The sequence below is a fragment of the Babylonia areolata genome, chromosome 35, assembly GCF_041734735.1.
Source record: "Babylonia areolata isolate BAREFJ2019XMU chromosome 35, ASM4173473v1, whole genome shotgun sequence".
Lineage (NCBI taxonomy): Eukaryota > Metazoa > Mollusca > Gastropoda > Neogastropoda > Buccinidae > Babylonia > Babylonia areolata.
This window is the reverse complement of record NC_134910.1, coordinates 23,451,268-23,464,849: the sequence shown is the minus strand read 5'-3', so window position 1 is coordinate 23,464,849 and position 13,582 is coordinate 23,451,268. Positions and strand designations below refer to the sequence as shown.

General features: G+C 47.8%; 1 protein-coding gene across 1 annotated transcript; it reads left to right on the top strand.

Moving 5' to 3' along the window:
- The first annotated feature begins 1,118 nt into the window (after positions 1 to 1,118).
- Positions 1,119 to 2,291, top strand: LOC143278027 (G-protein coupled receptor 15-like). Its single transcript, XM_076583039.1, has one exon. The coding sequence runs from the start codon at positions 1,119 to 1,121 to the stop codon at positions 2,289 to 2,291; it is 1,173 nt and encodes a 390-aa protein (XP_076439154.1).
- Positions 2,292 to 13,582: the final 11,291 nt, after the last annotated feature.

The following is a 13,582-nucleotide window of genomic DNA, read 5'->3' as shown; positions in this document are numbered from 1 at the left end:
AAGTGAGCATATATCTGCTTGAAAATGTTTTGTTTGGTGGTGGTCTGTAGACAGTGAGGAGTGTAGCATGCTGGTTCTCGTGTTGTTCTTTTTGTTTGGTGGTGGTCTATAGACTGTGAGGAGTGTAGCATGCTCAAAAGTTTGTTGTTTTTGTTTGGTGGTGGTCTGTAGACTGTGAAGAGTGTAGCATGCTCAAAAGTTTGTTGTTTTTGTTTGGTGGTGGTCTGTAGACTGTGAGGAGTGTAGCATGCTGGTTCTCGTGTTGTTCTTTTTGTTTGGTGGTGGTCTGTAGACTGTGAGGAGTGTAACATGTTGGTTCTCTGTTGTTCTTTTTGTTTGGTGGTGGTCTGTAGACTGTGAGGAATGTAACATGCTCAAAAGTTTGTTCTTTTTGTTTGGTGGTGGTCTGTAGACTGTGAGGAGTGTAGCATGCTGGTTCTCGTGTTGTTCCTTTTGTTTGGTGGTGGTCTATAGACTGTGAGGAGTGTAGCATGCTCAAAAGTTTGTTCTTTTTGTTTGGTGGTGGTCTGTAGACTGTGAGGAGTGTAGCATGCTGGTTCTCGTGTTGTTCTTTTTGTTTGGTGGTGGTCTATAGACTGTGAGGAGTGTAACATGCTGAAAAGTTTGTTCTTTTTGTTTGGTGGTGGTCTGTAGACTGTGAGGAAAGTAATATGTTGGTTCTCGTGTTGTTCTTTTTGTTTGGTGGTGGTCTGTAGACTGTGAGGAGTGTAGCATGCTGAAAAGTTTGTTCTTTTTGTTTGGTGGTGGTCTGTAGACTGTGAGGAGTGTAGCATGCTGAAAAGTTTGTTCTTTTTGTTTGGTGGTGGTCTGTAGACTGTGAGGAGTGTAACATGGTGGTTCTCGTGTTGTTCTTTTTGTTTGGTGGTGGTCTGTAGACTGTGAGGAGTGTAACATGCTGAAAAGTTTGTTCTTTTTGTTTGGTGGTGGTCTGTAGACTGTGAGGAGTGTAACATGCTGAAAAGTTTGTTCTTTTTGTTTGGTGGTGGTCTGTAGACTGTGAGGAGTGTAACATGCTGAAAAGTTTGTTCTTTTTGTTTGGTGGTGGTCTGTAGACAGTGTAAGCTCCGTCATCGGTGTCCCTCCACCCCTGAGCCACAATGGACGTGCAGCTGTCGGGAGTGGGCACTGACTGGTCCCCGCCACAGCCACACGTCAGCACAGCCGGGGAGGGACTGGGTATAGGGAACGGGTCAGCTGGACAAGAGCACGTGACGACGGAGCGGCACTGGACGTCGTTTCCGTTCTACAGGGCCACAGTGTACATGTGGAACGTGTGGCTGCCCGCCATCTTCGTGCTGGGCACGTTCGGCAACGTCATGACTGTGGTCATCATGCACAGGATGGCGTCACAGGAGGCAACCATCAACATCTACTTCACAGCCACCGCCGTCAGTGACCTGCTGTACGTGCTGTCCCTTGGGGGGCCCGAGTGGCTCTTCTGCCAGTTCGGGGTTGGGCTGATCACCGCGCACAGCGCCCTCTACAGGCTGCACTCCTGGCTCTACACCTGCTGCAGCACCGTCAGCTGCTGGAGTTTGGTGTGCGTCACCGGGCACCGCGCCGTGTCCGTGCTCTGGCCGCACCGGGTCAACTTGCTGTGCACGCGCCGCACCGTGCTGCTGGTGGTGGCGGCCATCTCTGTGGGGGTGGGGCTGCTGTACAGCCACCAGGTGGCGCTGCTGTGGAACAGGCCGCCCGTCAACGACGGTTACTTCCTGTACTGCGGAAAGACCTCGGAGGACTACGTATACTTCTTTGAAAACACCTTCATCTACTTGGACATGCTGGTCTACTGCCTCCTGCCCTTCCTCTTCCTGGCCGTGTCAAACAGCGTTCTGGTCTGGAAGCTCAACGCGTCTGTCAGGGCCGCCGGCAGGCACCTCGCTGCAGGAGACTCCAAGCAGGCCCAGGCCCGCGAGAGAGCCGCTAACTCCGTGGCCTTGACCGTGGTGGTGGTGTCCATGACCTTTCTGGTGCTAACCTTGCCGCTGTCCATCCACGGCATTGTGGACCACGTGGGCACGCGGACTCTGGGTGGATACAGGGGATTGGAACTGGCCAGGGTCAACTTCGTGCACTCGCTCTGCACCTTGCTGTCTCTCACCAACAGCTCCGTCAACTTCTACCTGTACAGTCTGACCGGCCGACGGTTCCGCCGTGAGTGCGTCAAGGTTCTGTGCTGCTGGAGGAGACGGCCACCTGGTGAGGGCTCTCAACGGTCCACCCACCTGTCCCAGGTGTCTGCTGTGTCCCACAACACTCAGGTGTAAACGACACACCTCCCACAGCATCCAGGTGTCCTTGGCATTCCACACACCTCTCTCACAGCATCCAGGTGTCCTTGGCATTCCACACACCTCTCTCACAGCATCCAGGTGTCCTTAGCATTCCACACACCTCTCTCACAGCATCCAGGTGTCCTTAGCATTCCACACACCTTTCACTGCATCCAGGTGTCCTTAGCATTCCACACACCTTTCACTGCATCCAGGTGTCCTTAGCATTCCACATACCTCTCACACATGTACATATTTTCTCTCACCACTCACATGGGACTGACTCTCACGGAGTTAATGGCGCTTTGGAGACAAGACTGGCATCAAGAAAACCCGCAGCTATAGTTTGAAAGACACAAGCAGTGATGACATCACGAGGTAAAGAAAAAAACAGTGATGACATCATGAGGTAAAGAAAAAAAAAAGTGATGACATCATGAGGTAAACAAAAACACAGTGATGTCATCATAAGGCAAAGAAAAACACAGTGACGACATCATGAGGTAAACAAAAACACAGTGACGACATCATGAGGTAAACAAAAACACAGTGATGTCATCATGAGGTAAACAAAAACACAGTGACGACATCACGAGGTAAACAAAAACACGGTGACGACATCATGAGGTAAAAAAAAACACAGTGACGACATCATGAGGCAAAGAAAAACACAGTGACGACATCACGAGGTAAACAAAAACACAGTGACGACATCACGAGGTAATCAAAAACACAGTGACGACATCACGAGGTAAAAAAAAACACAGTGACGACATCATGAGGTAAACAAAAACACAGTGACGACATCATGAGGTAAACAAAAACACAGTGACGACATCACGAGGTAATCAAAAACACAGTGACGACATCACGAGGTAAAAAAAAACACAGTGACGACATCATGAGGTAAACAAAAACACAGTGACGACATCATGAGGTAAACAAAAACACAGTGACGACATCACGAGGTAAACAAAAACACAGTGACGACATCATGAGGTAAACAAAAACACAGTGACGACATCATGAGGTAAACAAAAACACAGTGACGACATCATGAGGTAAACAAAAACACAGTGACGACATCATGAGGTAAACAAAAACACGGTGACGACATCATGAGGTAAACAAAAACACAGTGACGACATCATGAGGTAAACAAAAACACGGTGACGACATCATGAGGTAAACAAAAACACGGTGACGACATCATGAGGTAAACAAAAACACAGTGACGACATCACGAGGTAAACAAAAACACAGTGACGACATCACGAGGTAAACAAAAACACAGTGACGACATCACGAGGTAAACAAAAACACAGTGACGACCGTAAAAAAAAGAGAGCACTGTGTGGCCTGGTGGGTGGAAGACCTGTGAAGAGCGGAAGACCTGTGGTGGGTGGAAGACCTGTGGAGAGCGGAAGACCTGTGGTGGGTGGAAGACCTGTGGCCTGGTGGGTGGAAGACCTGTGGAGAGCGGAAGACCTGTGGAGGGTGGAGGGTGAAAGACCTGTGGAGAGCGGAAGACCTGTGGTGGGTGGAAGACCTATGGAGAGCGAAAGACCTGTGGCCTGGTGGGTGGAAGACCTGTGGTGGGTGGAAGACCTGTGGTGGGTGGAAGACCTGTGGCCTGGTGGGTGGAAGACCTGTGGTGGGTGGAAGACCTGTGGCCTGGTGGGTGGAAGACCTGTGGTGGGTGGAAGACCTGTGGCCTGGTGGGTGGAAGACCTGTGGAGGGTGGAAGACCTGTGGCCTGGTGGGTGGAAGACTTGTGGTCTGGTAGGTGGAAGACCTGCGGAGGGTGGAAGACCTGTGGAGAGCGAAAGACCTGTGGCCTGGTGAGTGGAAGACCTGTGGCCTGGTGAGTGGAAGACCTGTGGAGGGTGGAAGACCTGTGTCCTGGTGAGTGGAAGACCTGTGGAGGGTGGAAGACCTATGGCCTGGTGGGTGGAAGACCTGTGGCCTGGTGGGTGGAAGACCTGTGGAGGGTGGGAGACCTGTGTCCTGGTGAGTGGAAGACCTGTGGAGGGTGGAAGACCTGTGGCCTGGTGGGTGGAAGACCTGTGGCCTGGTGGGTGGAAGACCTGTGGAGGGTGGAAGACCTGTGGCGGGTGGAAGACCTGTGGTGTTTGGAAGACCTTGGCCTGGTGGGTGGAACACCTGTGGAGGGTGGAAGACCTGTGGCGGGTGGAAGACCTGTGGTGTTTGGAAGACCTGTGGCCTGGTGGGTGGAAGACTTGTGGCCTGGTGTTTGGAAGACCTGTGGCCTGGTGGGTGGAAGACCTGTGGCCTGGTGAGTGGAAGACCTGTGGCCTGGTGGGTGGAAGACCTGTGGTGGGTGGAAGACCTGTGGTGGGTGGAAGACCTGTGGCCTTGTGAGTGGAAGACCTGTGGCCTGGTGGGTGGAAGACCTGTGGTGGGTGGAAGACCTGTGGCGGGGACCTGTGGCCTGGTGGGTGGAAGACCTGTGGCCTAATGATGTATATATTTCACCAAATAAATAAATCTTCCAATAATCAAGTATACTTCTCAACAAAAAGATACATCTCCAAATAATCAGGAATAATTGTCACCAACAGTCCCTCAATAATCATGTCCACGTTTCACCAAATAATGATCAAATTCAACAAAGATGACTAGAAATCTATTCATTGTTTTAGGGTGTTTTGTTTCCATTGCATCATCTGCGTGGTTCCAGTGCATTAAACCCACGCACCTCATGTCAACCCCATCACAGCCACTTCTGGAATTGTCAGCACCTCATCTCACTTCCTAACACAGGGATTGTCAGCACCTCATGTCAAATCCCAACAGGAATTGTCAGACCTCATGTCAAATCCCAACACAGGAATTGTCAGCACCTCATGTCAAATCCCAACAGGAATTGTCAGCACCTCATGTCAAATCCCACCACAGGGATTGTCAGCAGCTCATGTCAAATCCCAACACAATAAATTGTCAGCACCTCATGTCAAATCCCAACACAGCCACACTAGGGATTGTCAGCACTTTATGTCAAATCCCAACAAGAATTGTCAGCACCTCATGTCAAATCCCAACACAGGGATTGTCAGCACCTCATGTCAAATCCCAAAAAGAATTGTCAGCACCTCATGTCAAATCCCAACACAGGGATTGTCAGCACCTCATGTCAAATCCCAACACAGCCACACCCATGTTGGTCTGACGTGGTCTCAGTGTAGATGCATTGGAATCTGAGGTTTAATGAAAATTATGTTGACGTTACTGGCGGGCAGATACATTGGAATCTGAGGTTTAATGAAAATTACGTTGACGTTACTGGCGGGCAGATACATTGGAATCTGAGGTTTAATGAAAATTATGTTGACGTTACTGGCGGGCAGATACATTGGAATCTGAGGTTTAATGAAAATTATGTTGACGTTACTGGCGGGCAGATACATTGGAATCTGAGGTTTAATGAAAATTATGTTGACGTTACTGGCGGGCAGATGCATTGGAATCTGAGGTTTAATGAAAATTATTTCGATGATACTGTCGGGTAGGAGCGTACATGTGTCTACCCGTCATTGACTCGAGGTAATCTCATTAGACCCTTCTTCAGGAATGTTATCAGAAAACACCTGTGGTTAAAGTTCTTCGGGAATGTTATCAGAAAACACCTGTGGTTAAAGTTCTTCAGGAATGTTATCAGAAAACATCTGTGATTTAAATTGTTCGGGAATGTTATCAGAAAACACCTGTGGTTTAAATTGTTCGGGAATGTTATCAGAAAACATCTGTGGTTAAAATTGTTCGGGAATGTTATCAGAAAACACCTATGGTTAAAATTGTTCGGGAATGTTATCAGAAAACACCTGTGGTTAAAGTGATTCAGGAATGTTATCAGAAAACACATGTGGTTAAAATTGTTCGGGAATGTTATCAGAAAACACCTGTGGTTAAATTGATTCAGGAATGTTATCAGAAAACACATGTGGTTAAAGTAGTTCGGGAATGTTATCAGAAAACACCTGTGGTTAAAGTTGTTCGGGAATGTTATCAGAAAACACCTGTGGTTTAAGTTGTTCGGGAATGTTATCAGAAAACACATGTGGTTAAAGTTCATCTTCTGGAATGTTCTTAGAAAACACCTGTTTTTAAAGTTCATCTTCTGGAATGTCATCAGAAAACACCTGTGGTTAAGGTTCTTCTGGAATGTTATCAGAAAGAACCTGTGTTTTAAGTTCATCTTCTGGATTGTTCTGATTGATGAGGTGAGGCGGAGAGACAGAGAGGTAGTAGTGAGGTGAGACACAGAGACAGAGGTAGTGGTGAGGTGAGGCAGAGAGACAGAGGTAGTGGTGAGGTGAGGCAGAGAGACAGAGGTAGTGGTGAGGTGAGGCAGAGAGACAGAGGTAGAGGTGAGGTGAGGCAGAGAGACAGAGGTAGAGGTGAGGCAGAGAGACAGAGGTAGTGGTGAGGTGAGGCAAAGAGACAGAGGTAGTGGTGAGGTGAGACACAGAGACAGAGGTAGTGGTGAGGTGAGGCAGAGAGACAGAGGTAGTGGTGAGGCAGAGAGACAGAGGTAGTGGTGAGGCAGAGAGACAGAGGTAGAGGTGAGGTGAGGCAGAGAGACAGAGGTAGAGGTGAGGCAGAGAGACAGAGGTAGTGGTGAGGTGAGGCAAAGAGACAGAGGTAGTGGTGAGGTGAGGCAGAGAGACAGAGGTAGTGGTGAGGCAGAGAGACAGAGGTAGAGGTGAGGTGAGGCAGAGAGACAGAGGTAGAGGTGAGGCAGAGAGACAGAGGTAGTGGTGAGGTGAGGCAAAGAGACAGAGGTAGTGGTGAGGTGAGGCAGAGAGACAGAGGTAGTGGTGAGGCAGAGAGACAGAGGTAGTGGTGAGGTGAGGCAGAGAGACAGAGGTAGTGGTGAGGCAGAGAGACAGAGGTAGTGGTGAGGTGAGGCAAAGAGACAGAGGTAGTGGTGAGGTGAGGCAGAGAGACAGAGGTAGAGGTGAGGCAGAGAGACAGAGGTAGTGGTGAGGTGAGGCAAAGAGACAGAGGTAGTGGTGAGGTCAGACACAGAGACAGAGGTAGTGGTGAGGTGAGGCAGAGAGACAGAGGTAGTGGTGAGGTGAGGCAGAGAGACAGAGGTAGTGGTGAGGTGAGGCAGAGAGACAGAGGTAGTGGTGAGGTGAGGCAGAGAGACAGAGGTAGAGGTGAGGCAGAGAGACAGAGGTAGTGGTGAGGTGAGGCAAAGAGACAGAGGTAGTGGTGAGGTGAGACACAGAGACAGAGGTAGTGGTGAGGTGAGGCAGAGAGACAGAGGTAGTGGTGAGGTGAGGCAGAGAGACAGAGGTAGTGGTGAGGTGAGGCAGAGAGACAGAGGTAGTGGTGAGGCAGAGAGACAGAGGTAGTGGTGAGGCAGAGAGACAGAGGTAGTGGTGAGGTGAGGCAGAGAGACAGAGGTAGTGGTGAGGCAGAGAGACAGAGGTAGTGGTGAGGTGAGGCAGAGAGACAGAGGTAGAGGTGAGGTGAGGCAGAGAGACAGAGGTAGTGGTGAGGTGAGGCAGAGAGACAGAGGTAGAGGTGAGGTGAGGCAGAGAGACAGAGGTAGTGGTGAGGCAGAGAGACAGAGGTAGTGGTGAGGTGAGGCAAAGAGACAGAGGTAGTGGTGAGGTGAGGCAGAGAGACAGAGGTAGTGGTGAGGCAGAGAGACAGAGGTAGTGGTGAGGTGAGGCAAAGAGACAGAGGTAGTGGTGAGGTGAGGCAGAGAGACAGAGGTAGTGGTGAGGCAGAGAGACAGAGGTAGTGGTGAGGTGAGGCAGAGAGACAGAGGTAGAGGTGAGGCAGAGAGACAGAGGTAGTGGTGAGGTGAGGCACAGAGACAGAGGTAGTGGTGAGGTCAGACACAGAGACAGAGGTAGTGGTGAGGTGAGGCAGAGAGACAGAGGTAGTGGTGAGACAGAGAGACAGAGGTAGAGATGAGGTGAGGCAGAGAGACAGAGGTAGAGATGAGGTCAGACAGACAGAGGTAGTGGTGATGTGAGGCACAGAGACAGAGGTAGTGGTGAGACGGGCTTGTTGTGACTTGTTCTGGCTTGTTGTGACTTGTTCTGGCTTGTTCTGGCTTGTTGTGACTTGTTCTGGCTTGTTGTGACTTGTTCTGGCTTGTTGTGACTTGTTGTGACTTGTTCTGGCTTGTTGTGACTTGTTGTGACTTGTTCTGGCTTGTTGTGACTTGTTCTGGCTTGTTGTGACTTGTTGTGACTTGTTCTGGCTTGTTGTGACTTGTTCTGGCTTGTTGTGACTTGTTGTGACTTGTTCTGGCTTGTTGTGACTTGTTGTGACTTGTTCTGGCTTGTTGTGACTTGTTCTGGCTTGTTGTGACTTGTTGTGACTTGTTCTGGCTTGTTGTGACTTGTTGTGACTTGTTCTGGCTTGTTGTGACTTGTTGTGACTTGTTCTGGCTTGTTGTGACTTGTTCTGGCTTGTTGTGACTTGTTGTGACTTGTTCTGGCTTGTTGTGACTTGTTCTGGCTTGTTGTGACTTGTTGTGACTTGTTGTGACCTGAAGGGAGCAGGGCTGGCTGGAAGAAGCAGAGGAGACATGAGGAGGATGCAGTGTCTTTGTTGCTATCTGCTCAAGTCTTTGTCTGTCGACAGTGCAGTGTCTTTGTTGCTATCTGCTCAAGTCTTTGTCTGTCGACAGTGCAGTGTCTTTGTTGCTATCTGCTCAAGTCTTTGTCTGTTGTCAGTGCAGTGTCTCTAAACATGTCTGCTCAAGTCTTTGTCTGTCGACAGTGCAGTGTCTTTGTTGCTATCTGCTCAAGTCTTTGTCTGTCGACAGTGCAGTGTCTTTGTTGCTATCTGCTCAAGTCTTTGTCTGTCGACAGTGCAGTGTCTTTGTTGCTATCTGCTCAAGTGTCTGCCGTCAGCGCAGTGTCTCTAAACATGTCTGCTCAAGTGTTTGTCGTCAGTGCAGTGTTTCCAAATCTGTCTGCTCAAGTGTTTGTCGTCAGTGCACTGTCTCTAAAACCTATTTGCAGAAGTCTTTCTCAGCATTGTTGTCTCTCTGATGTGTGTGACAACGCTGACTCCGGATCCCTTGATGATGGTGAGGAACCATGCACAGGGGAACAGAGTGACAGCTGAGCTGTAGGATGAAGAGTGTAGCATAGCTCTAGCCAGCAGTCAGTCATGTAGTATGAAGAGTGTAGCATAGCTTTAACCAGCACTCAGTCATGTAGTATGAAGAGTGTAGCATAGCTCTAGCCAGCAGTCAGTCATGTAGTATGAAGTGTGTAGCATAGATCCAGCCAGCAGTTAGTCATGTAGGCTGAAGTGTGTAGCATAGCTCTAGCCAGCAGTCAGTCATGTAGTATGAAGAGTGTAGCATAGATCCAGCCAGCAGTCAGTCATGTAGTATGAAGAGTGTAGCATAGCTCTAGCCAGCAGTCAGTCATGTAGTATGAAGTGTGTAGCATAGATCCAGCCAGCAGTTAGTCATGTAGGCTGAAGTGTGTAGCATAGCTTTAACCAGCACTCGTTTACTTCCCACACTGGGTAATACACAGCAGTCGTTTACTTCCCACACTGGATAATACACAGCAGTCATTTACTCCCCACACCAGGTAATACACAGCAGTCATTTACTTCCCACACCAGGTAATACACAGCAGTCATTTACTTCCCACACTGGATAATACACAGCAGTCATTTACTTCCCACACCAGGTAATACACAGCAGTCATTTACTTCCCACACCAGGTAATACACAGCAGTCATTTACTTCCCACACCAGGTAATACACAGCAGTCATTTACTTCCCACACCAGGTAATACACAGCAGTCATTTACTTCCCACACCAGGTAATACACAGCAGTCATTTACTTCCCACACCAGGTAATACACAGCAGTCATTTACTTCCCACATCAGGTAATACACAGCAGTCATTTACTCCCCACACCAGGTAATACACAGCAATCATTTACTCCCCACACCAGGTAATACACAGCAGTCATTTACTTCCCACACCAGGTAATACACAGCAGTCATTTACTTCCCACACTGGATAATACACAGCAGTCGTTTACTTCCCACACTGGATAATACACAGCAGTCATTTACTTCCCACACCAGGTAATACAGAGCAGTCATTTACTTCCCACACCAGGTAATACACAGCAGTCATTTACTTCCCACATCAGGTAATACACAGCAGTCATTTACTTCCCACACCAGGTAATACACAGCAGTCATTTACTTCCCACACCAGGTAATACACAGCAGTCATTTACTTCCCACATCAGGTAATACACAGCAGTCGTTTACTTCCCACACTGGATAATACACAGCAGTCATTTACTTCCCACACCAGGTAATACAGAGCAGTCATTTACTCCCCACACCAGGTAATACACAGCAGTCATTTACTTCCCACACCAGGTAATACACAGCAGTCATTTACTTCCCACACTGGATAATACACAGCAGTCGTTTACTTCCCACACTGGATAATACACAGCAGTCATTTACTTCCCACACCAGGTAATACAGAGCAGTCATTTACTTCCCACACCAGGTAATACACAGCAGTCATTTACTCCCCACACCAGGTAATACACAGCAGTCGTTTACTTCCCACACCAGGTAATACACAGCAATCATTTACTCCCCACACCAGGTAATACACAGCAGTCATTTACTTCCCACACCAGGTAATACACAGCAATCATTTACTCCCCACACCAGGTAATACACAGCAGTCATTTACTTCCCACACCAGGTAATACACAGCAGTCGTTTACTTCCCACACCAGGTAATACACAGCAATCATTTACTCCCCACACCAGGTAATACACAGCAGTCATTTACTTCCCACACCAGGTAATACACAGCAATCATTTACTCCCCACACCAGGTAATACACAGCAGTCATTTACTTCCCACACCAGGTAATACACAGCAGTCATTTACTTCCCACACCAGGTAATACACAGCAATCATTTACTCCCCACACCAGGTAATACACAGCAGTCATTTACTTCCCACACCAGGTAATACACAGCAGTCGTTTACTTCCCACACCAGGTAATACACAGCAATCATTTACTCCCCACACCAGGTAATACACAGCAGTCATTTACTTCCCACACCAGGTAATACACAGCAGTCATTTACTTCCCACACCAGGTAATACACAGCAATCATTTACTCCCCACACCAGGTAATACACAGCAGTCATTTACTTCCCACACCAGGTAATACACAGCAGTCATTTACTTCCCACACCAGGTAATACACAGCAGTCGTTTACTTCCCACATAGAGTAAAGCAAAGCAGCCAACAGAAGTAATCCTACTCGCATACGCCTCCACAGGATGCAGCTTTGCCTGACCAAAGAGAGTTCGCTGCCAGCATGCCCTGTGTGCTCTGACTGTCTGCTTAATTCGTTGTTGACCAAGGCAGTGTGTTGGCGTGCTTTGATTAACAACGAAGGGACCAGACCTTTAAATCGTGTGTCGGCGTGCTTTGAATAAGGGAGTAACCAATATCAAAATCAAATCAAATCAAAAACACTTTATTAATCCACATGGAAACTAAGTTGTGCAATCACAGGCTCATTGTATACACTGGCATAAAATCATGCGCAACATAAGAAGAGATTAAAACTAGTCAAATAAGAATTCCCAATAGCTGACGATATACTACCCCCCCCCCCCCCCCCACACACACACACACATACTCATGTTAAGACAATAGGGTATTGCACAACAATATTAACAAATGAAAACATCCAACAAAAAAAGGGTATAAGATTACCAAAAATGACATGCGCGCACGCACGCACACACACACACACATGCACACACACACACACACACACACACACACACACACACACACACACACACACACACACACACACACGTTAAGACCATAAGGTATTGTACAACAATACATAAATAAAAATATCAAGGGAATATATAAGTAAAATGCACACACGCACGCACACACACACACACACACACACACTCATTCACACACACACTCACACACACACAAACAACGTATGCATGCACATACAATATGTCACGCCAATAAAATTAGAACATTAACATTAAGATACATGAAATCCAAGTAAAATAAGAAAATATTTAAAAATCACTTCTGATGACACACACACACACAGAAATGCCTGCTTGCCCGTGCTCATCCGCTGAGTCCCACATGCACGCATAATGTCTGCTCCCATACACTCGTCTGCTGGTGAAGTTCAGGTGTTGCTGTGGCGAGGGGGCTTGGGGGGTGGGAGGGTTCACTTAGTGTATTGGATGTTTTGATTGTGTGCGCGAATGGCTGTAGGAATAAATGAATTAATGTATCGAGATGTTCTTGCGCGTGGAGCTCTAAACCTACCACTTATGTCTGACCTTCTGCTATTAATGTCAACATGTAGTGGGTGTCTTTCTTCGGTCAAAATTGTTATTAGTCTGTCAGTCAGTTTTCTATTGTGCATGCCGCTAAAGGTGTCTTGTCTTGTACCCACCACCCCACCCGCTTTCCTAATGACTTTTTCCAACCTGTCTTTGTCATGTTTGGTCAGGTTTCCCCCCCAGCACACGGCTCCGTATGTTAACTCTCTCCATACGAAGGGCGAGAGACGACGTTAACAGCGTTTCACCCCAATTACCACCATCAAAATATTGCAAGCGGAAGGCTCTTATACTGAAGACATGAATGTTGACAAAGAATACCACAATTCTGACGACGGAAGCTAAAGATTGGGTCATTCAGACACCCACTGGACATCCGAGGGGTCTGTGTAGAGGAGAAGAGAGGACTGGCCGTACTGAGTGAGTTAAAACACTACAGACAACAGATGTGTAAAACATCCTTTAAATCGTGTGTCGGCGTGCTTTGAATAAGGGAATAACCAGACCTTTAAATCGTGTCGGCGTGCTTTGAATAAGGGAGTAACCAGACTTTTAAATCGTGTGTCGGCGTGCTTTGAATAAGGGAATAACCAGACTTTTAAATCGTGTGTCGGCGTGCTTTGAATAAGGGAATAACCAGACCTATAAATCGTGTGTCGGCGTGCTTTGAATAAGGGAATAACCAGACCTATAAATCGTGTGTCGGCGTGCTTTGAATAAGGGAATAACCAGACTTTTAAATCGTGTGTCGGCGTGCTTTGAATAAGGGAATAACCAGACTTTTAAATCGTGTGTCGGCGTGCTTTGAATAAGGGAATAACCAGAGCTTTAATTCGTGTGTCGGCTTTCTTTGAATTTCAAGGAAGTAACAAGAGCTTT